The 22,291-nt window shown below is 39.9% G+C and overlaps 1 protein-coding gene and 1 long non-coding RNA gene across 12 annotated transcripts in view; both read right to left on the bottom strand.

Moving 5' to 3' along the window:
* The window catches only part of LOC123957995, a 147,203-nt gene extending 144,184 nt beyond the window's left edge, over window positions 1-3,019 (bottom strand). Inside the window, exons 1-2 of the long non-coding RNA XR_006821961.1 lie at window positions 2,846-3,019; window positions 2,579-2,755 (exon numbers count right to left, since the gene is read on the bottom strand). This is a non-coding gene — a long non-coding RNA (uncharacterized LOC123957995). The remainder of the gene's footprint in view (window positions 1-2,578; window positions 2,756-2,845) is intronic.
* A 10,445-nt stretch (window positions 3,020-13,464) lies between these two features.
* The window catches only part of rapgef2b (Rap guanine nucleotide exchange factor 2b), a 107,872-nt gene continuing 99,045 nt past the window's right edge, over window positions 13,465-22,291 (bottom strand). For 8 of the 11 annotated variants that reach the window (XM_046030116.1, XM_046030121.1, XM_046030122.1 and 5 more), the window contains 5 exons: window positions 21,790-21,939; window positions 19,374-19,575; window positions 18,748-19,271; window positions 18,162-18,583; window positions 13,465-16,432 (listed from right to left, as the gene is read on the bottom strand). In XM_046030116.1, coding sequence (XP_045886072.1) covers window positions 18,210-18,583; window positions 18,748-19,271; window positions 19,374-19,575; window positions 21,790-21,939 — 1,250 coding nt within the window. In that variant the 3' untranslated portion in view covers window positions 13,465-16,432; window positions 18,162-18,209. The remainder of the gene's footprint in view (window positions 16,433-18,161; window positions 18,584-18,747; window positions 19,272-19,373; window positions 19,576-21,789; window positions 21,940-22,291) is intronic. The other 3 variants (XM_046030117.1, XM_046030124.1, XM_046030119.1) reach the window with 3 other exon arrangements.

The raw sequence follows: 22,291 nt of genomic DNA, 5'->3' as shown, positions 1-22,291 counted from the left end.
CCAAACGTCTTCCATTTGAGGATTATGGAGGCCACTGTGCTCTTAGGAACCTTAAGTGCAGCAGAAATTTTTTTGTAACCTTGGCCAGATCTGTGCCTTGCCACAATTCTGTCTCTGAGCTCTTCAGGCAGTTCCTTTGACCTCATGATTCTCATTTGCTCTGACATGCACTGTGAGCTGTAAGGTCTTATATAGACAGGTGTGTGGCTTTCCTAATCAAGTCCAATCAGTATAATCAAACACAGGTGGACTCAAATGAAGGTGTAGAACCATCTCAAGGATGATCAGAAGAAATAGACAGCACCTGAGTTAAATATGAGTGTCACGGCAAAGGGTCTGAATACTTATGACCATGTGATATTTCAGTTTATCTTTTTTAATAAATTTGCAAAAATTTCTACATTTCTGTTTTTTTCTGTCAAGATGGGGTGCTGAGTGTACATTACTGAGAAATAAAATGAACTTTTTTGATTTTTGGAAAATGGCTGCAATGAAACAAAGAGTGAAAAATTTAAAGGGGTCTGAATACTTTCCGTACCCACTGTATTTAATCTTTCCTTCCGTGCTTTCTTCCTGTCATTCAATTTTATCTAATTAATATTTATGCATTCGTAATTTTGTTGTAGTACTATTATTACAGGCCAAGTTAAACTCCTTAACATTTCACAACCTCACATCATCAGAAAATCAGGCATAACTCATTCGGATGATCATGCTGTGAATGTGATACTTTCTGTTCAGTTAATGTGTGGAAGCGGCTGTCTAGATGATAATGGCTCAAGATAACTCAAGTGGACACCATTTAAATGCACATGTCGATTCAGATATTTAGTGGGCAGCTGGTGAAAATAACACAAGGCAGGATACAGGAATACTAATATCAAGCAGCTGATTGGCTGCTCTCCAGCGACAGCAGAGGGGAAATGGGTGGGCTGTAGTGTAGATGCTGTTATCAGCCTTCCACTTCCCCCTGCTGTATGAGAGGTCACATGACATCCGTGATTCCAACATGAATACCTGCAGCTAAACATGACTGGCATTTAAGGGATGCAAGAGTAAACGGCTTTTAAGGAGCACTAACCATGATGGCGACCAACCATGTAATCACATCCATCTTCCCATGCTTCCAGTCAAAATCGGATTTTCTTTAAGCTAATGTGTGATAATGATCTGTTCATTAGATACAACTTCCCTGATTCCATCTGGGCCACTGAAGCAGTAAACATGCTAGGAACCTTCAACAAAGCATAGAATAAACAAAGAGCACATGGGTACTGAAATATACTCCTTCCTACCTACCTACAATTGTACATGTATAAATGTTAACCATCATGAGGAGGAAAATATGTATTCAAGTACTTCACAGAGCATGCTAAAGCAGCAGTATTAGTAGTGAAACCTACCGAATAACTCATTAATATATTTATTTATTTATTTATTTATTTATTTATTAACAGCCAGTGTAAAACAGATTATATATAAAATAGCATATAGAAACTGAGATAATGAAAAGCCATGTCTTCTTCACTAACATACAGAACAGAATGTGTATATATGTTTATGTGCATTAGTAGCTGTCCATTAAAGTAGGGCTACGGTAAAAAAAAAAAAAAAAAATGTATGCTTGTTTTCATTATTTCTTATGCCATTAGAACTTTCATCTGCACATATTTTATCTGACTGTCCATAAACAGCACACCGTATCACTAGCACAGACAAATATATTATTTGAAGAAGGTTGCATTTTAAATACAAGCCATATGACATAGTTTAGTTATATTTCTAGGGCTGATTCAGGCTCTGACTTCATCACTTCCCGCCATCAACTAGGCAGTGACAATAATAATTTCCATTTAACATCATGTTACATATAGAGCCTGATGACAGCTAGGCTACTACTTATGGGCTGGACACCAACTAATGTGTGATCATTCCCCAATGAAACATCTGCACATTACTAGGAATGTGTTTATCTAGTGAAACAAGATGGACCAATCGAATATTGAAGCTGAATATGAAGTTTGGTGAAAATGTGGTCTATATATTATGTGTGACATAGCATTTTGGAAAGGAAGCCAATATTATACATGAAAATAATTTTATGAATGTGCTGTGTGCAAGACAACAGTCATGTCTACATCCTAAAAGCCAATAAACAGTATAATATTAGCCTCTGCAAGAGATCAATCCCTCAAACTAATAGTGATGATAACCATAATAATAAAATATGCAGAGTCAATTGTGCCCATAACACTCATATATGGGTATCCATAATTCCACTCTGTAAACAAACTGCAAGAAAGGATCATAACACACCTGCCAAACAACCACCAATGAACAATGAGCTTAGCCACAACAAAGAAGTCTCGTTCATAATTAATACAGCTATGCAAACATGCACAAATAGCAAGAAGCAGCAGCATCCAAACAGAAATTAACAGCTAGAATATATTGACAAAATGCCTTTCTGAAAAGCAATGAAAAAGCCAGCAGTGTCAGCAGCTGCATAACAGCACACAAACTCAAATGAACACAGCCAAGGCATCAACTGACAATAAGTAACAAAAGCTGCAATTACTTAGCTTGTTGAAGTTCAGCAGTGGTCCCTGGTGGTGTCTCATGGGGAGAGGCGTCATGGTCCAAATGCGCACACAGACAGCAGGAACTGAAAATCCCAATTTCCAAGTTGAAGTTCAGCAGTCAAACATCCATAATCAGAGGGAGGCGGTAGCAGTGAAGTAAATAAACCGTCTGACTGTAAATGTAAACAGCAAGTTAGATATTTGTTCAGCTAACGTTAGTGGAGTTCCTTATGAGTTGGTCGGAAGTTGTCTGCTAACTTAACTCAAGTTTAGCTCCACACAGGCATTAATTTATAGTCGGAGGCTTTCTTATGGTATATTTATGAATTTAAAAGCATGATGAATGTAAAAATAAGAACCATTACTTCAGTCGGGAGAGACTTCTGATTAAACGCATATGCATGTAGCCTATACAGGGTGGAGTGAGCAGGCGCGAAGCTGAGAGGCCACAGGTGCAGCTAATAAGGCTGATGAGCTCGTGAAGCGGCCCAACGTACACAGTGAACAGAGTCAGAGGAAGTGAAACTAAAGTAACCTGGCTTTAGATGAAATGTTCATTCTGTGAAATTGGATTTATGCTTGTTTTGCAAACCTTTTATAATTTCCTGCAGACTTTAGGCAAATGTAAAATACTGAAAATACATTTTTAAGATGGTAATAAGTTAGGTAACATTTCGATTTTCCCTTTAAGTTATGTAGTTGCTATTTGACCAAATCGCACTTCATGGTGCTGAAAGTCACACAAGGCTTTTCCACGGTTTCCAAAATTCAAACCAGTTTTGGCATGACACTTAAGATGACTTATGGACAAATCCAAAGCACACATATGCAAAAATACCCATTTCACATACAGTAAGATCACGCAGTTGTAGCTAATGATTATCTCTCCTCCTATCACTTCCTGCAGGTGTTTCTGGCTCTGGAGCAGTGGAGTCTGGATCTGTGGTTGCGAGTCACCTGCTGCCCCCATGTTCCTGCTCAACACCCTCTGCTACAATTATTGTTACTAGTCCTATTGTTATTATTGTTATTATAATCATTAACATTACGATTATTATCATTAACACTACTATAAATATCTGTACCATTTTTCATTCAGGCTATAGCAACATTAACTTTACTGTCTGTACCTCTGTGTGTGTATATTGTGTAGGCTGCTTCCCTCCCCTCTCTCTCTCCTTCCATCCCTCTCTCTCTTTCTCTCTGTTCCTCTCTTGCCCTCTCGCCCTCTCTCTCTCTCCCTCTCTTTCTCTCTCTCTTACCCCCAACTGGTGGTGGCAGATGACCGCCCACCCTGAGCCACGTTCTGCTCCAGGTTTCTGCCTCTTAAAAGGAAGTTTTTCCTTGTCGCCTAGTGCTTGCTCTTGGTGGGAACTATTGGGTTTCTGTAAATATCATCATAGAGTACGGTCTAGACCTGCCCTTTTATGAAAAACACTCTGAGATAACTGTTGTTGTGATTTGGCGCTATATAAATAAAATTGAATTGAATTGAATTGATTAGTTTGTTATTGTCGACTATATTTAAGTTCCCAGCACCCAATGTGACACATTCAAAGTGTTTAATTTGGCCAGCCAACTGCTCAAAATCCAAGGACTCTAGTGAAGCCCTTTAAATGGCTCTGGTGGAGTCTTGTCAGCACTGCTAGGCCAGGAGAGGAGACCTTAGGAAGTCCAGCTAGAAAATAGTCTCGCAGATAAACCCCTGTAAAACCACAACTCATTATTTTCACAGTACATATTAAACAAAAACTTAATTTACATGCTAGTAAGTGAGCTTTCTACATGCCTGTAGGCAGTGCTAGGCTCTAACTTCATATTTACATGAGCATTGCATCAATCCTCTCATAGTTTCTTGGCAAGAAAATTAATTAGCATATTTCCCCAAATGTTTCAGTTATTAGAATTGTTTTTGAATAATTTCCTACATCCCGACTAATTTATTGGTCAGTTGATTTAGCTCCTTGTTTGTATGTTGAAGCTGCACGGGGCCTTTTGGGCAGGAAAAGCTATACAGTAAGCATTTGTTTGTTATTACACAAGACCCAGTTACAGCACTCTGTCTTGCACCCTGTGATGCAGATGAAGCAGAAGCTGGAGATGGTCTCTAGCTCTCAGCCCACCACAGAGGGGGTGGGAGATGTTGCTTAAGATGGAGTTCAGTTTAGTCCTCATCCTCCCCTCTGCTGCTGCCTCCAGGCAGTCCAGAGCTTTTTTACACCAGTTTGTTTATCCTGCCTGCCTCCCCCGCTGTGGCGCTGCCTCCCCAGCACAGTACTGTACACAACAGTGGCTGGTACACGCTGCAAAGAGAGGCTTGAGAATTTCAGTCACATTAAAGAAAGATATGTAGAATGGTGTTTTTAACATCGTGATTAGTCTACATGTCCATAAGCATCCAATCTGTCTTTCTATCTATTTTGTAGAAATGTGTCTCAAAAATGCAGGAACAAAATCTGATTATGGTAGAAGAACATGTATGCACATGCTGATGCTCAGGTTATTTGAATGCTTATATTGCCAGGGGGCAGTGTAAGGTGTTCAGTAGACTATACATGCACCTCTACAGGTTTATTGCTCCAAAATAGTCTTTTAACATTCAACTCACTGTGTATACCAAACCAGCTCCAACCCTCTGACCTTTAACGCAAACTTTTACTCTGCCTATTGTGCAATGAGTCTGCACTTTTTAAAATTTATGTGCATTATATACATTTGATAAGTGTATGAAATTCAGATGTGCTCTGTCACCGTTCGCTGTTAATGATGAATTATTGACCATCTGTACAACGAGCTTTTGAAGTATAAAATTGGTGCATAATGAGAGTTTGGTTCGGAGGCAGTTTCAGTTCCACCTCACCCCCTGCATGATTACTTGTTGAATATTGATTGTGCCAAGCCTTTTAAATGACATTAGAGATTACATCAGCTTTGCAGAAATCAAGCTTAACCTAGACTTGTTGTGTTCAAGTCAATGACTCAAAGTTGAGCTGTATTTACTGAGTGCATGTTTTAAAGCAAATGAATGAAACAGAGAGTATCATACCTCTTGTACTTGTTAATTTATATATTTCTGCTGTAGGTCATTTCCTAGAAGACAAAAAAGGCAGCATCACCAATAGGTTAGTAAAAGATATCTTTAAAAGTGGGACATACATGTTTCAATTGTCAAACCATATATGGGTTAAATGTATGAGTGATTCATAATTTTACTCATTAGCTGGTACATTTATTTGTCCCCAGCCCACTACTTTCCACCTCAAAGGACCACTCAGATAATAAGCCTGTAATTAAACCTGGCTGCAATGGTTTTTGGTGTCCATGGAGAGAAACAGAAATAGTAGCAGAACTAATGCCAGCTTTATGTTGCGCAAAAGAGCCCCAGATTAACACGGCCGGTACTAAGAAGCAGTGACAGCAAGGCCTCAGTAATGTCCCTCAATGTGGACCAAACTCTCATTCTAAGCACTGACGGACATGAAAGAACCTTCTGATGTTCTGACCTGTGAGTTTACCTTCTGTTCATCCTGAACTATGTGCTCGGGTGCTGCATCTTAGATGTGGGCTTTCACTGAATCTGACCATGAAAAACTACTGTACTATACCTCAATCATCATCAAGCCTGTGTTTGATATTCTCTTGTTTCCTATGAAGCGCTGAATGAAAACCGATTTGTTTAAAGTGCTTTAGATATAAATGTGATTTGACAGCAACCACATGCAATCTATAACATTTCATTATGCCTGTAGCGTTAGCCTACATATTGATTTTTTTAGGGTAATCAATTATTTGTATAGTCTCTCAAAAGTGATGCTTCATATTGCTTGTTTTGTCCGACCAACAGTTTATACAGGCTATACAGTATAGCCATAGAGAAACATAAACACAGCAGAGGTTTGACAGGTTTCTCTGCTCATCCCCAGATTACTCGTGTTCTAAATAATGACCGGCATGAGTGACCCCCTTATGTGGGCCACTTGCAGAGCAGCAAGACAGTGTGGAGGTGAGCTGACCTATTAGAGGTCGGACAGGATGTGTGAAGGAAGTGTCTATGGTCAAACCCAGTTATGCCTAATAGCCAATTAGTGGTTCAGAAGGAAGGTGAATGTCAGCTCATTGTTTTGATGACTGTCACAGCAGCTGATAATACAGCATCTTATCATGGGGAGGAAGACTGAATACTGGATTCCATATGTTATTGCATCTAATTAGGATGCTGCCATCAATCAGGCACAAAGAGAAATTGATTATAGTATATGTAAATTGATTATAGTAGTATAATTAAACTGCTAGCCTAGCTTGTCCAAATGTAACAAAATCCACCTACCAGCAACTAATCTGTACAAAGAACTTGTAATAAGGACACATTGTGGTCTTTATAGGAAGTTATTTGCTGAACTTTCTTGGCCTAGTAACTGCTAACGGTATCTTATTATGGGGGAGGAACACTGAATACTGGATTTCATATGTTATTGCATCTAATTGGGATGCTGCCATAAATCAGGCACAAAGAGAAATTGACTGAAATTGATTATAAATTACTTGTTTTTTTAAATGTGTATCTAATAGAGGATTATAAAATAGGTGTCAAGCCCTGTGCTGTCTTTAGACGGTGCTGTTGACCAAAATGTAAAGAAACATAATTTTTTTTAGAATTCAAAATTTTTATGAGCTGTGTTAGCTTAGCTGTATGCTAAATAAAGGAATACTTCAACAATTTGCCTGAGAGTTAGATCAGAAGACTGATACCACTCTCATGTCTGTACATTCAATATGAAGCTGGAGCCATAAGTGGGTTAGCTTAGCTTAGCATAAAGACTGACAATGGGGCAAACTCCTAGTCTAGCTTGTCCAAATGTAACAAAATCCACCTACCAGCACCTAATCTGTACAAAAAAAACTTGTAAAAAGGACAATTTGTGGTCTTTATGTGCTAAGTTATGTGCCATACTGTCTTGGCATGGTAACTGCTAACAGTGACAATGTATAATCTTCTAGCTAATTATTAAAAATTTCAAATCCCTACTGCATTTCACATTTTATTGGAAGTGTGTTTAACCTAGTTTACAGCATAGCAGTACACCTAGTCAGAGCAAAAAACCTGCTCCCACTCTTATCTTTGACAAAAGTAAGTAGCAGTGTAGAGGGAATGTTAATATTTTGAGCCCAACTTGGAAAATAACAAGCAAAACAAATATCCATGGTTTCTTATGTGAGAGATTTCTGTGCGAATGTTGAATAGGAATCAAGCATTGATGGATAATGATAATAATGGAAATAGATCAATTCAACGTTACTTTTTTTCAAATTCAGACTCTTTCAGACAGTTTCTAGTGCTTCATATCCACCTGTACTGAATCAAGCTGTTCAAGGGTCATTAGCTTATTAATGATACAATTATTTATGACCCTCAACTCAGGTTGGTTGACAGCTGGGTCCACCACCTCCCTTGACAACGACTGCTCAGCCAACAACAGCAACATATTCAGCCACAAATTAATCTGATTCACAACAAATGGAGTCTGATTACCATTATTTGTTCCCATGCTGACACCACAACAAGGTGAAATGCTGACTGGCTATTTCATCACACAAAACTATGGACAATAGTAGATTAATGTGTTTGCAACACTCCGGTAAAATATCAGACAGAAAAATCCAAAACCTGGCAAAATTTTCTTTCCATATCCCTCCTTTAAAATGAGTGGCTGGTGTAAATGTCACTATGGATTATCATTGAAGTTATTAATAAATTAAACGTCTTTGCTTACACTGCAGTAACCTTCTAGGAGAAGATTAATGGAACTTTAATGATCCCCATGGAGAAATCGGATATTGTGACATTAACAGTTTTACTTTTGACATTTTCAACAATGATCCCAGGATACTATTGTAATATTCATATATTTTAAACAATGCTAAAAGATATAGAAGTTTTGCATGACTGAGTAGACTATGCCCAGTAGTAAATTATGGCTTATTACTTACTTATAATAGACTACTCAAATCATTTTTGCATTTTAAAATATAACCCCTCAGTAGGTTGAGACCATTTAATCACATACTATCACACTCAGCCAATGCAGGTCATAGAAATGGAGGGCAAGCCTCTTCCTTCTGCATGCCAACTAGCCTATTGTGAGTCAGGTTTGTAAGTGAATTCATGGGTGGTTGTCCCCTTTAAAGAACCATTTGAATTCAAAGCATCTCAAAGCATGGCTCTCAGCTATATTTACAGCTTGGATAGCGATCAAATGGGATCCTTCAGGGTCGATGAAAAGGAGCAGAACACAGCATGTGAAAACACACAAGGGATTGAGTCACTTATTGAGTTTCATGCATCCTACACATTTTCCATTACACATAAAATGTTTCCAGTTTAATTTTTTTTGCCTGGATGTAAAGCTTTTGTGTTTATGTTAGTGACAGTACAGTAACAGTCACAAATACATGACTGAACATAGTAGAGAATATTGCATATTGTAATATGATGGCTCTATACTCCTTCAGTATTCCTTCCTTCAAATGATATTCAAATATATGGAATATCTAAATTGTATAAGTGATTTTAGTGAGGTAACATTTTTACAATCTAAAAATATAGTTACAAGAGCAATAGCAAATTCTAATTTTGTTTAGATTATAAGATTGATACCACTCTCTACCACTCTGCTACTGAAGCTACTACCAGCAGCTGTTTAGCCTAGCTTAGCACAAAGACTTGAAACTGGGAAACAACTAGAATGCTTCAGTGAAGAAATAGTGTGGTACATAACTCCCTGTCAACCACAACTTGTTTTTTTGCACAAATGACAATGAGTTAAAGAGGTTTAGAAGTGCTGGTAGGACATTTTGTTACATTTGGATAGAACCAGCAAGCTGTTCAAACACTGATTTAGATTTTAACAACAATGATTTCTTAATTGATTCAGCTAGCTGTTACCATGTTACCAGTCTTTGTGCTAGGTTGCTAGCTCTGCAAAAAGTCGCGTTTTTCCAGTGGGTTAAATACAGGACTATTTCTTGATTCAGCCAGGCTAGCTGTTTTCTGGTTTCCAGCCTTTATGCTAACCCAAACTAACCATGTCTTGGCAGTAGCTACATATATACAATACAGGTATGTATGGGTGTGGTATTAATCTTCTCAGTGAGAAAGTGAATACATGGACTTCCAAAAAATATCTACTATTACTTTAAATTAATTTTTACTTCTAAAACTGTCTATATATGTGAACATTTAATGCTTGGCACCTATGCTTCGCCTAAATATTTCCAGATCTTTATTCTACTCCATAGCAGATGCTGAGAGGATGTGTTCCCACTCTGTGATTTCTTCTGCGACTACTATGAATGACAAGAGAGTCATTACTGCATGAGACGACAGGTTCCAGCAAGTCGCTTCTCAGAGGCAACAGGGGGCAGGAAGGCACGGATTTATTTATGGGACTGTATGTGTGAGACACTGGGAGCAACGGGAGGGCTTCTACTAAAAGAAAGAAAGAAAGAAAGATTGATAGATTGATAGATAGATAGATTGATAGATAGATAGATAGATAGATAGATAGATAGATAGATAGCACATCTGAGTTGCATGCAAGTATAAACACTGGCATTATCATATATTATAGAGGCATAAAACAGAGACAGAATGTTGCAAAAGAGTCCTGAGAGGTATATAGCTGCTACAATGTGTGCGACTGGTTTTGTTCCCTGTTTATAGGGTGGCTCCCTCTTCTTATCTCTGCACATTTGCAGGTGCTCTGTCAGAGGCGAACCTCACTATCTGGTAATCTACCATAGTGGGAACTCGAGAGTCGGAGCAGCAGAGTTGAGGGAACAGTACCAAACACCAAAGAGCAGTACAGAAGAAAACGGTTTCCTCTATCACAAATAACCAAATGGTCGATGCGAGATAATAACAGATCCGAATACTTTTGAGCCGCTTATCTACAAATGCTGTAGGTGTTGATGCTGATTTGTGGTATTGATTTGGGTTTTTACTGTAGCGATTGCCTCTTGAAATATGTTATTGGAGGGTAGGAGTCTAGTTTGAAAAGCTGAGAGGATAGAGGAATGAATCTCTATTTTGTGATAAAAAAAAAAGGGCTTTTATCCAACAGGGAGGATAATGTTTCACGGTAGTAGTACCTTGTATTGACATCAGAAGTATTTCACAGATAGCTGGTGTGTAATAGAGTTTGTTTCCAATTAGATATAAAACATCTGAGAGGATCATAAAATGTAATAATCCAGGGTAAGCACCTACATTACTTCATGATATTCCATTACAGGCTCTCTAAAAGAGTGTTTGGGCGTAAAACAGCATCAGTCCCTTTATGAACCATATTGAATGTGGAACATTTTTCTCAATCAAAACAAAAAGCAGTGAAATCTGCCCTCCACACCCCTCTCAGCCGCCAACCTTTTTACCACAGCAAATTGCGCAAGAAAGTACCTGTGCAGAGGTGTGTACAGCTTTTATTAATCTTTCTTTTTCTTTGCCTCTGACAGCTTTTAACTGCATTGTCTGCTCAGGCCTGTGTAGACACATGGAGTCCAGACACAGGCCGGTGAACGCTGTGACATCTCCACTCCCCTCAGCTCTAGTGTTGCTGCCTTCATCCAATTTACCATGAAAGGAATCCAGACAGTCCCATAATATGACCCACAGTTGCCTTGATTGAACACGGTCGACAACGCTGGGCCGGAGCTTCACACACATAACCAGCCGGCTATCTACAGAGGACCATTGGCTGTCTGCTACCCCTTGATAAGGGCCCATTGCCCAGGGACAGGGTAGAGTGGACAGGGCCATCTGGCGGCATTTCATAGTGAAGAGTGCCCCCTGGTGCCTCTGAGGGCACAGCACAGTTACAGAGCCAATTGAGTCGTAAACACATCACCTATAGCTGTAGTCTGGGGGTTCTGGGGGTGGTTTTTACTGTCGGACACAGATTACAGCAGTGTATCCTCTCTAATTTCACGCAGCAGTGGTGGCTAGGGGTAATTTTTTTGTTGTTTTGGTTCCACATCTATCCTCGTGTCAGTCACAGTTATCTTTCTAATGCAGGCAACTGCAGTGAGAATATTTTTTCTTCATATACTTTTATCACAATGAAAACATGATTTGTCAGCGTTAGGGCTGATCCATTTGTTTTGAGGGGAAATTAGGAAAGGAAAATATAGAGCTCTTTTAATGTCACTTTTTTTCTTGCTGTGATGCCATACCTTGTGGATAATGACAAATGAACACTATGCAGCCCATAATAATTAAGTCCCAAGATTCTGACTGAAGTGAAGAAACCTAAAGTGAGTGAGTGGTTTCCTAGTGTATGAAAGTATGTTGGACAAAGACTGAAGTAACACTGATTTTGATTTCAAACCACTCCTTTAACTGTCCAGAAATAACAATAACAGTTCAAGTCAGAGCTGTGAACATTTAATCTCCTTTCCTTCTCTAGGAAGAGACAAAAAGACACACAACATGTGTTAATTTCATTCTAGTGGGTCTATAACAAAAGACACCACATGAATCTGCAAAAAATGTGAGCTTTGGTAAAACTGTGAGCTAAATGTTGCTCCAGAGGCTTTCCTCTTCCCCTTAAACATATACTATAGATATGTTTCAGCAAATTTACAGAAATGCTGAATATTAGCACAAATTTCCTTCTATCGCACCTTCTATCCACAAATAATCTTATCTACCAAATCATCCTTTGTTTCGCTCTCTGTGTATGTGACAGAGAATGGAACCAGAAATGGAGCAAGAAAGAGTAAAACAGATATTTTTTAAACTTTTATTTACAAAGTTGAAAGTTTGTGTATGCGTGTCTGAGCTGCCCTCGCACACACATACTCCTCATCTCTCATGGTAGGAGTATGAATCAGTTTTTGGAGAGTGTGACAAATTGGGGCCCTCAGCTCTGTGATAAGCGGGAACCAGGACCATCTGGCTTGCATTATTCATGAGGAGTGGGAAGGTCGAGATGTGATATGGTGTCTACCACAATATAAAAGCTACAGTCAGAATGTACAAGCTTATACATTACCCCATCTGAACTCACTCTGAAAAACAGGAAACAACTGCGTTATGGCACCAACTAATGATAATGTGAACAGTTTGGATTAAGAAGTTGGGTTACTTGTAAAGAGAGTGGGTTTACAGTGAGCTTCGTTTTTTTAATGAGAAGTAGTAGTGATTTTTGAGTACGTGTAGACCATTTACAGACAATTATACAAAATCTGTTTACATTATAATAAACATATTTTCAGAACCTAACACAATGTATGAAAAAGACTGTCTATCATTGAAGTACTTCAGATGTTGGTTATTATTTGCAGAAAAACAGTGCACTCTTGTGGTATGAAAGCACAGAGGTCCTTTTTTGAAAAGTACCTGATTATCTGTGTTGAATTGAGATTTCAGATCTGAAAGTACAATAGTTTTCTAACAAAAACATAAACCTACTTTATCATTTCAGACAAATTTTTTGACAGGGGTGACTTGTTCTTATTTTTTTTAAATCTAATGATATACATGGAAATGGTTCTCTTATGTTTTATTCATAGTATATTAATCTTCCTCTAAGTAAATCTCAGCAATTACAGTGCAAAACTAGGCACAAATTAAATGTCTTACTTGCAGGAGAACTCTAACAGCATGTATCCCAAAACACTAGCTGTGATAAACCCTTTTTCTTATATGGGTGAGTGAGTTGAAGATATATAATTTTGTTACAAGACGAAACAACAAATATAATAAATGAAATATGAGAAATGAAATACATTAGAATAGTAACAAATGAGAGGTGGGACTTGCGCTATTCTCACAGCTCTAGCTAACAAGATGATACAAAACATGTAAAAAAAAGCAAGGCGAGACTTCAATATCTCTTTTTTTATTAATTCTGACACACTGCGGTCAGATAGAAAAGTATGAGAGTTACACTTTTCAAGTTGCTTCCATGACTTGTGCAAACACTAGACGGTATCTGGGGAAAAATCCTCTGAAGGAAAAACAAAATTGGAAAAGAAAGAACACCAAAATGCAGAAGAAAGGAATAAGTGCATTTAAACCTAGGTGTTGATTCTTTATGCAGTATTTATTGATTCCCAGCTTCATATAAACTGGATGTTGAGGCATAAACATAGTACATTTGAACAAAAATATAACCAATATTTACAATTATTGTATTAAAAATACAAAAACAACTGATACATACTCCACCAATTGTCTTTTTAAAAGACATACAGGTCAAAGTAGTACAAGAAAGAATGAAGAAAAGAAGATCATCACCAGCTAAATGTACACTTCTCACTGACATCACACATCAAACAGGGTAGCAGTTCTACCTACTACACTTAATCTTTATGCTTGTACATTTTTGTGCAACTTTTTGTTTTTCGAAATAGGACTTGGCGCACTAATATGCACATTATCTTCAGAGTTGAATGAAAGTGAATGATGCATGTCACCACTGTATTACAAACAAATTATTAACAATCTATCTGCAGCCATTACAAAAAAATACAATAACAAATGAAACCCAGGAAATGATTAGTGTAGCCACGGAACACAGTGGAAAACACTGCACTCATTCATCTTTTTCTCAGTCTGTACTTTCCAAGACTGATCAATGTGATCAGTGCGACTCAGTGATCGAAGAAAACAACAAAAAGAAGTTACTTTTCACAATTGGATTTCTAATCATTCTGATTGGCAGCCTTGAAAAAAAAATGTTTCTTTATTTGTCAACTTCCCCACCGGAGTCAAAGAAAAAAAAAAAGTCAAAATCTTCAGTCACTTATGTTGATGCCAAGATAAGATGGAAAACAGGATGCAGGCATTAGCGATATACATACAGCATCCACTGAGCTGATGTCTGTAACAGGTGAGAAGAGTTTCTGAGGATCTATTAGCACAACAGCAGAGGGAGAGATGCAGGGTCGCTTTGTGTGTAGACAAAAAAACATCTACTACACTGTAACATGTAATTGCCACAGCAAGTCTGATGGTGCTGTCTGAAGCCACGTGAAAACAAAAAAAGAAAGAAAATGCTTGGCTTCATCTTGTACTGAGTCTTAATATATTAAAAAAACCTCTGCGGAAGTATCTTCAATAAGGCATTTCACTCCACTATTGCTTGATTCAAGACTGCTCTTGAAACAAAGTGATTTGTGATGGGAACAACCATGCAAAGAAATGTATGCAATCATGGCATCGTAAGGCGCTTTGGACATTCACAAAATGTGGCATATGTGCAGGTTGGAAAATAGCCAAATCTGAATTTGTGGATACTTTTATTTTGAAGGGAAATATGCGTATTTTAAGACTCTGTACAAGATTTGTAAATGCACACAGTTAGAGGTACACTCTAATATGCTGATATTTACCACCCTGGTTGGTCTGTGTTCCCTCATGCCAGAATAAAGGAACAAGAAGCAACTTTTTTAATGTCAGTGTGTGCTCACTCACTGCTCACAGTTTGTACTGATTCACAAATTCCCCCTTGATTATTTGCAGCCAGCTCCATACCTGACATCCGCTTTTAATCTGGCCAAAAAAGGGTTAACCTCCAGGAATAAATCTTCTCTACTGCAGCTGCACTTTGTGATTTAGGTTGCTTGAGTTACCTCGTGTACCTCTGATACACTGTAGAGACAAACATAATGGAGTCAAAATTGTTCGCTCTGTTTTCAGTGGGTGGTCAATCACCTCTGTGCTTTTTGATATCACCTACAGGCCAGTTACAAAACATTATACTCTCGATGTAACAGCGAGCAACAGGATGATGAAAAAACTTTGATATAACCAGATGAACTCCAAGGTCGGATGAAAGTAAGATATGGTTCACTCATACCCTGGTATCCAGGCCAAATGTCTGGCAATATCTAGGATTGTGCTGAAAGTGCTATTTTTTAGAAATGATTTCTGTATTTGTGGTTGTACTGGTACATAAAATGTACTGTGTGTGTGTGTGTGTGTGTAGGTATGTCAGTACACTGTGCATGTCGGTTCTCCATACAGGGCTCTTCTCCTACATGTAGCTTTGATTTGAACCAACACTTGATAAGCTTTCACATGTCAAACATGAGATAATACTGGAATTAGAATTCAAACACACGACAACAGACGGGTTGTTTCAGTCCAGGCAGAGAAATGGGTTGACTTAGTTTCTCTTTTCGCCCCCCAGAGTGCAATCAGTCAAAAAAAATAACAAAAAAGAAAAGAAATCTAGCGGGAAGTTGAAAATTAAGAGTCAAGTCAACCGTTGTTTCTCTCTGTCTTCAAATGAAAGTCTGTTTTCTTGTTTTTATTTGTTCAGTTTTTTTTTTATAAAGTAGAAAATGACAGAAAGTGCAGATGGAGCTCAACACGTCATGATGCTGTTGTGTTAACAGGTGGGTTTGGGGTTTTGTCACTGGCTGGGGGTCGGTCTTAAGGAACCACTCCCGTTTCTAACAGGAACACCTATGTGGTTTTGTGTGTATGTGGCCAGGAGGACCCCCGGCACTAGTTAGGTTTCTGTAGTCTTTTTCCAAAGTGCCAGGCATTTTGTCATCGTCTTTGACCTTCTCTCCATCTCTTCTTCACAGTATTTTTTGCATGCAGGGTCATTCAACCCCCTATGATGCTTTAAGGCAGGGGAGGGAGACGAGCAGAGGAATCCACCAATCAGGAGGGAGAGCCAAGTGGAGGAGGCAGGCACGTAAGTTACTGATGATGAGTCCACTGGTCTGTCTATCTGTCAGTCTCTTTAATCCTGCCCACCCCAAAACCAGGGGGACTTCAAGTTACTGCAAAAGGGCGTCCACTGTTGTCCCTCAAACCGCTGACACCTGTTCATCCTCTGAAAAAAAAGAGAAAGTGAATGGTTACAACGAATATGGACATGCCACATATATTTTTTTTTTTAAAGTTCTAAATGGAAAGTGTTTACTTCAGTGAAAGATGAAAACTAAAAACAGCAGCGGCAGCAGTGTTTAGAACGAAACCTGTCTTCTTATAACTCACAAAGCTGTTTACTGTCAAACATTTTCCGAGACCATGCAATCATGTCTTCCATTCATGTCAGCATGATATGAAAATCAACTTGCAGCTATCTTGAAACTTGACAGTGACAACAGATATTTGGTCAATTTTATTCTTTTTTTAAGGTGTATTATTGACACATGGTAACACATCTGGAAGCAGGGGCTGTTTTGAGCTTATTTTATACAAAGATGCACCATCTTCAAACATATTGTACTGGATGTCCATTGGACACGTGTCGCGTTTCAGGTGTGCCACTGCTCCGTTGCAGTTCCAGTGCTCACTTGAAGTGCACTGGAGCATCTAGTCTTTAGCAACCAAATTGAAATGTAGTTTTGAGTCGATTTGCCATATTTCTTCTGTTTTACAAACATACTGAATATACGTTTGCACCTCATTCACGGAGTATTCACCAGTATTGTTATATTCAATTGTCAATGGATATAGAAATTCATATTAATTCACAACTGAATTTCACCGTTCAGAGGTGCAAGTTTGTTGGGCAAAAAAACCCCCATAGCCCATTAAGATATCAGAGTGGGGAAAAGAGGCGTGTGTGAGGCACAAGTGCGATGCACCGCTCACATGACCAGTGGATGGCAGCGAGTTGCCTTCAACAGAAGTCATGGAGCCAAAGCGAGACACAGCAGCATCCAGTGGACATTGGGGATCAGAGTGGGCTAGGCAACAGCAATGTTTTTACTGTAAGAAAAAACAGCCAAACTTTAATTAACATTTTTACGTATTCAATTAATATTTGCCTTTTTACAATCAATGTGACAAAATGTTCCCAGTGACGGTTTACCTCTGAATCAAATTTCAAGTCTGCTTTGATTTGATTTTCATCTTGTACTGAAATTTACAAATATAAAAAAATATTCTCAAAATTCATGCGTTGGAAAATTATTGATAATGTTATTTTTATTTCTCTCCATGCTTATATCCAATTTCATTATAATTATACTGTATAATTGTATGTGCTATTTTTATTATGTAACATATTTCAAAGGACAGATTCAAATTTGAAAAACCTTCAAACCTTCTAAAAAACACTGCGTGTATAAAAAGTGCTGCTACAATAATACAGATTCATCCAGAGTCAGTGTGTAGGCGAGTAAGGTGCGTGCTGGTGCAGGAGAATGGAGGTGCATGTTTTCAGGCATTGAGTTTGATTGCATGGGTGAGAGGATCTACAGCACTGTGCCTGCTGATGAATGCTATTCAGCACAGTGTGTGAGGCAGTGAGAGAGAAGAGCAGAATGTGTGGTGGCAGAGAGTCCAACCAGTATGACTCATGCATGATGACATATTGTGGGTTAAAGGTGAGGGTCCCACTCCAGATGAACAATTCCCAGATCATAAATACTTCATGTCTAAATTTTAGTTTTTGAGTATGAACACTGATAGGGAATTGTAATCTGGAGTGGGACCGATCCTACTGGTGCTGTGGGAAGGAATGGTCAGTCTCAGTCCAAGTATGTGTTCCTGTTCACATGCAGGTTCATTGGAGTGGGGGTGGGGGGGCAACCTGATAAATTAGTTTTTACCTGCCTTTGGGAGAGGGGCCCTGCCTGTTAACCCCCGTACACACACTCTCATGGTCTGGGAGTCTCAGGTGTGTGCTGAGCCACTGGCTTTGGCTTCCTCAGAGCGATTAGTTTGGAAGACAAGGACTCACCCTCCTCTTCCTCCTCAGCCTCTTGCTCCTCGGCCGGTGAGCGTGCGCGGTGGAGGCCCCCCGCCCGCTGTTTGGACCCCTGGTGGGCCTGGTGGGAGTCAGGCGACTGGGTGACCATGCGCGAACGCTGCAGAGCCGTGGTGTAGTCTGGTGGTCGGCGGCCTGTGTGGGTCACCGTGGACGTGGGAACAGACGGGGCTGGGTGCTGCCCTTCAGCGAGGTCGGAGATGGTCAGGGCAGTGTAGCCGGGGGGAGTAGGGGGAGGCTCACGGTAACGGCTTTCTTTCCGCGCTATAGGGACACAAATGAAATGAAGATGCAGATGAAGGTGACAAAGACACTTCAGAAAACTTTTAGAATACTACTGAGTCGCCGTTTTATTAGAGGGGCATTCCTATAAAATCTGGACCAACTCAGCAATTAAAGCAGCAGGACTGTGAAGTGCAGTCACTCACAAAGGACGCCTTTACCCCCAGCAGTGATGGGTGACGGGGAGGGCCGGCTCAGCTGCTTGGCTTCCTCTGACCCGGTGGATGTGATGCTACTTGTTTCTGGGTCGGCGTTGACGTCCTTCCCTCCTCTCCTCTTAATGGTGCCGGTATCTCCCTCAGAGTCCTCTCCCCAGTACGCAGCTGAGGATGAGGAGGAGGTGGCAGACGCCCAGCTTCCCCTGGCCTGGGCTGCCCACAGTGCAGCAGGCCCCCCTAATAAGGCCTCAGGCCCGCCAGGAGGGAGCCCTCCGATGCCACCTCCACCTCCACCAAAGGCCAGAGTCTCCCAGCTACGCCCCTGCTGCATGGTCTGGATGTTGTCGTGAGAACCAGAGGAGCAGGAAGTCCATGAGCCACGTCCACTGTCTGCAGCATCAAGGGAAACACGATCGCCCTGATCCTGAGTCAGCTCCTCGGAACTGGGTGAGGAGAGCACAGTAGGGCAGCCAGTGTAAATGCCCCGACAGTCCTGCATTGATGAATATGACCTATGATGTGATAAAAAATAAAGAAGAATTACTCAAGTTTGAATGTCATAAAACATAAGCAATCATAAAGAACCAACTTCACCAAATTCTGTGTGTTCCTACCCGAGGCTGTACTGGTCAGGGTCGGTGGTGGCCCTTCGTTCCAGCCGCGACCCCACGGTGTGTAATTCCCCGACTCCTCCAGAGTGCCGGAGTCTCCTTTCCTCCTGGGCCATGTCGAAGGAGGAGTTACTGACGAGGCTGGAGCGAGAGGAGATCTCACTGTGACCAGAGTCTGAGTAGGCGTCTCCCATCCTGTTGTAACCTGGAGGAGAGAGAAGAGCGGGCAGAGGGTAAAATAATGTGACAGGGCAATTTGAATTCTGATTCTGTAAAAATTTTCATCTATAGAGAATAAGAATTGTAGAAAAAATTATCAATTTAATTTGAGAATTACTGTCAAGTAGATTAAGATAACATTCAAATCCTTAAAGTCTTGTGACAGTGCTACATAAATGTTCGTCCCAAAAAGTATAGGGATGATAAAGCCTGGCCCCCTACCTGCTGAGTGGGTCTCAGCCATGTTCCAACACAAAGCCCAAACTAACTTGTGAATGATTGGTCAACTGTTTTCAACCCTCATCCTAAATAATATCTAATTCACATATCTTATCTCAGTCAGTCTTTTTAAACATGGTGTCACACACAGACTGCACAGATAATTGTTGAGTGCCATTTCCAAGTAAGCCAACCAGCTCTTTAGGGATGAGTGCATTAGATTCTTACTGAAACAGCAGTTTACTACGACATTCAGGGTTTCAACACAGCGCTGAAGAGTGTGGAAAAGTTTAGACAACAAGCGTGAAGGGACTGTGAATTGCACAAAAATCTGGGAAAGTATAGGGAAATCACTACTGCTGACACATGTAGGTAAATATTTTCTAGTTAAAGGTGACTGTCATTGTGGCATTTGCTGTAGCTCAGCTAGAGAGTTGAATAGCTTGGCGGCCATATTTCCCAGCCTCATTAATTGCCTCAATAACATTCTTCCATTGATCTGAAGGAAGGAGAGAATGTTTAAGTCATTTTCTATAAGGTTTTAAGTATAAAGATGTGGAGTAAACATGAGTCAGAGGAACGCAAATGGATTAATCACTACTGGGGGATACAACAATAAAGATTAGAACTCAAATAAAGATTAGAACTCAAATAAAGCCAGCTACAAAAATTATGTTTTTGTGGAGAAAAATGTTAAAATGACCAGTGCATCTCAAGATGCTTAGGTTATTTGACTTCTGAACTTCTGCAGGCCTTTTACACTTTAAATTATATTGTTATTATTATATTATTATTACATTATTTATGGCACTTCGTCTATTTTAATATGTTCTTTTAATATGATGGTTTTATTGTGAGTTTGCTGTGATTAATGTTGCTCTGTGTGTCTTGTACTATGAGCTCATCAAGACAAGTTTTTTAACGTTTGTTGTAAAGGCAATAAAGTTAATAATCTAACTAACTCAGGTAGTTAGGGAAACATCTACAACAGCAGTGTGTTTGGAACACATAGAATAAGAAGTGTTTAATATAACCACTGACTGTGGCTGAACAACAAAAGAACATCACTGGAACGACAAACATTTTCTACGAAACATTTATGAAAACTACAGTGATTTCTGGGAAACGCAGGGTAAAGCATTATAGCAAGGACTGCACAGCCACAAAGATGCTGCCAAAATCCTAAAACTAAGAACTATAAGCAATACAATTTACAAACACAGGTCTTATAGCTTAGATTAGTCTTAAACGCCTAAAGTCTAATGCACCTGACCACAGACTAGTTAGAGGCATGGTTATCAGGACTATAAAATTCTGCTCACCACTTCACCAGTACCAGTTTACCTGTGGCTGCAGTGATTTCAAAGGGGAACACATATTTCTGACTTTGTGGCCTGCTAGAGTCCCCAGCCCTGTGATCAAGGCAAACACGTCACAGGATAAACAACAACACTTTATAGACTGTCGCTGGGTGGGAATTTAGTTACTCTTTAGTCTTCTCTGTGGCAAGGACCACAAGATAGGGTTAGGGTTAGCTACTCTAAGTAATTTTCTTTCAGAAAAATGTTTTGCTGTCTTTCAAACAAAAGGTGGCATTGAAGTACTTAAGTTTGTAAGGTTTGTTTCTAAGATGGACATAAGGGCTTATTTTAAGTCTTACGTTGGAGGAAGATTTATAGTATCCAACAACATAATGCTGATGATACACTGGCAACTTTTTGAGCAATGTTGCTGGGAAATCTTGCTGGTGGCAAGTCTATGTTTTGAACCGATAGTGTTGGGGCGTGGTGGCGGGGCAATTGTGACCGCAACTTTGCCCAGCACCACTGCTCTAAAAGTTGCTCCGTGCATCACCAGCTTAACTGAAACAAAGCAATGCATGCTGGCAACCACCAGGTGGCATTTGTGGCACATGATGGCAGAAGGATTGAGCCTGGAGAGTGGCCTTAGAAGGTGGGAGGAGGAAGGATTATTGGCTTACCCTTCTTGGGTGAGCTCTGGGGGGAGGTGGGAGGGGAGGAGAGCTGGGAGGAGGCGTTGGACACAGTGTCCTCTGGCTGCCTCCGGTGCCTTTCGTTCCCCTCCTCTGACAGAGACAGGATCTTCTTCAGAGACTGAGGGGAACTGGTGCCTGTGGACATTTGCAAGAAGATGAGGGGAATTAGCATGAGGAACGCTGCCATTCCCCGAGGGTGCGGGGATGCTAAACTGCATTGTCTGGGATCGCTTTTTGTATGTGCTTGTTGTCAGAAGGCCTCTAGGTGGCAGCACTGTCATAAAGAAGCTGGGAAATGATGGCTGTGCTATTGTCTGCAAGGATGCAGGATGAGGAAGGGAAAACAAAGCAATGGTGGCATGTAGAAGGACAAGAGAGGTAAAAAGGCTTATTTTCACTCAATTCATAACAGCACTGTAAATCAATATTATCAACACAAGAATAACATGTATATCTTCTTATAGTGACCATTGTAATCACTATTATT

The sequence above is a fragment of the Micropterus dolomieu genome, linkage group LG19 (genome assembly GCF_021292245.1).
Source record: "Micropterus dolomieu isolate WLL.071019.BEF.003 ecotype Adirondacks linkage group LG19, ASM2129224v1, whole genome shotgun sequence".
Lineage (NCBI taxonomy): Eukaryota > Metazoa > Chordata > Actinopteri > Centrarchiformes > Centrarchidae > Micropterus > Micropterus dolomieu.
This window is presented reverse-complemented; position numbering and strand designations above follow the sequence as displayed.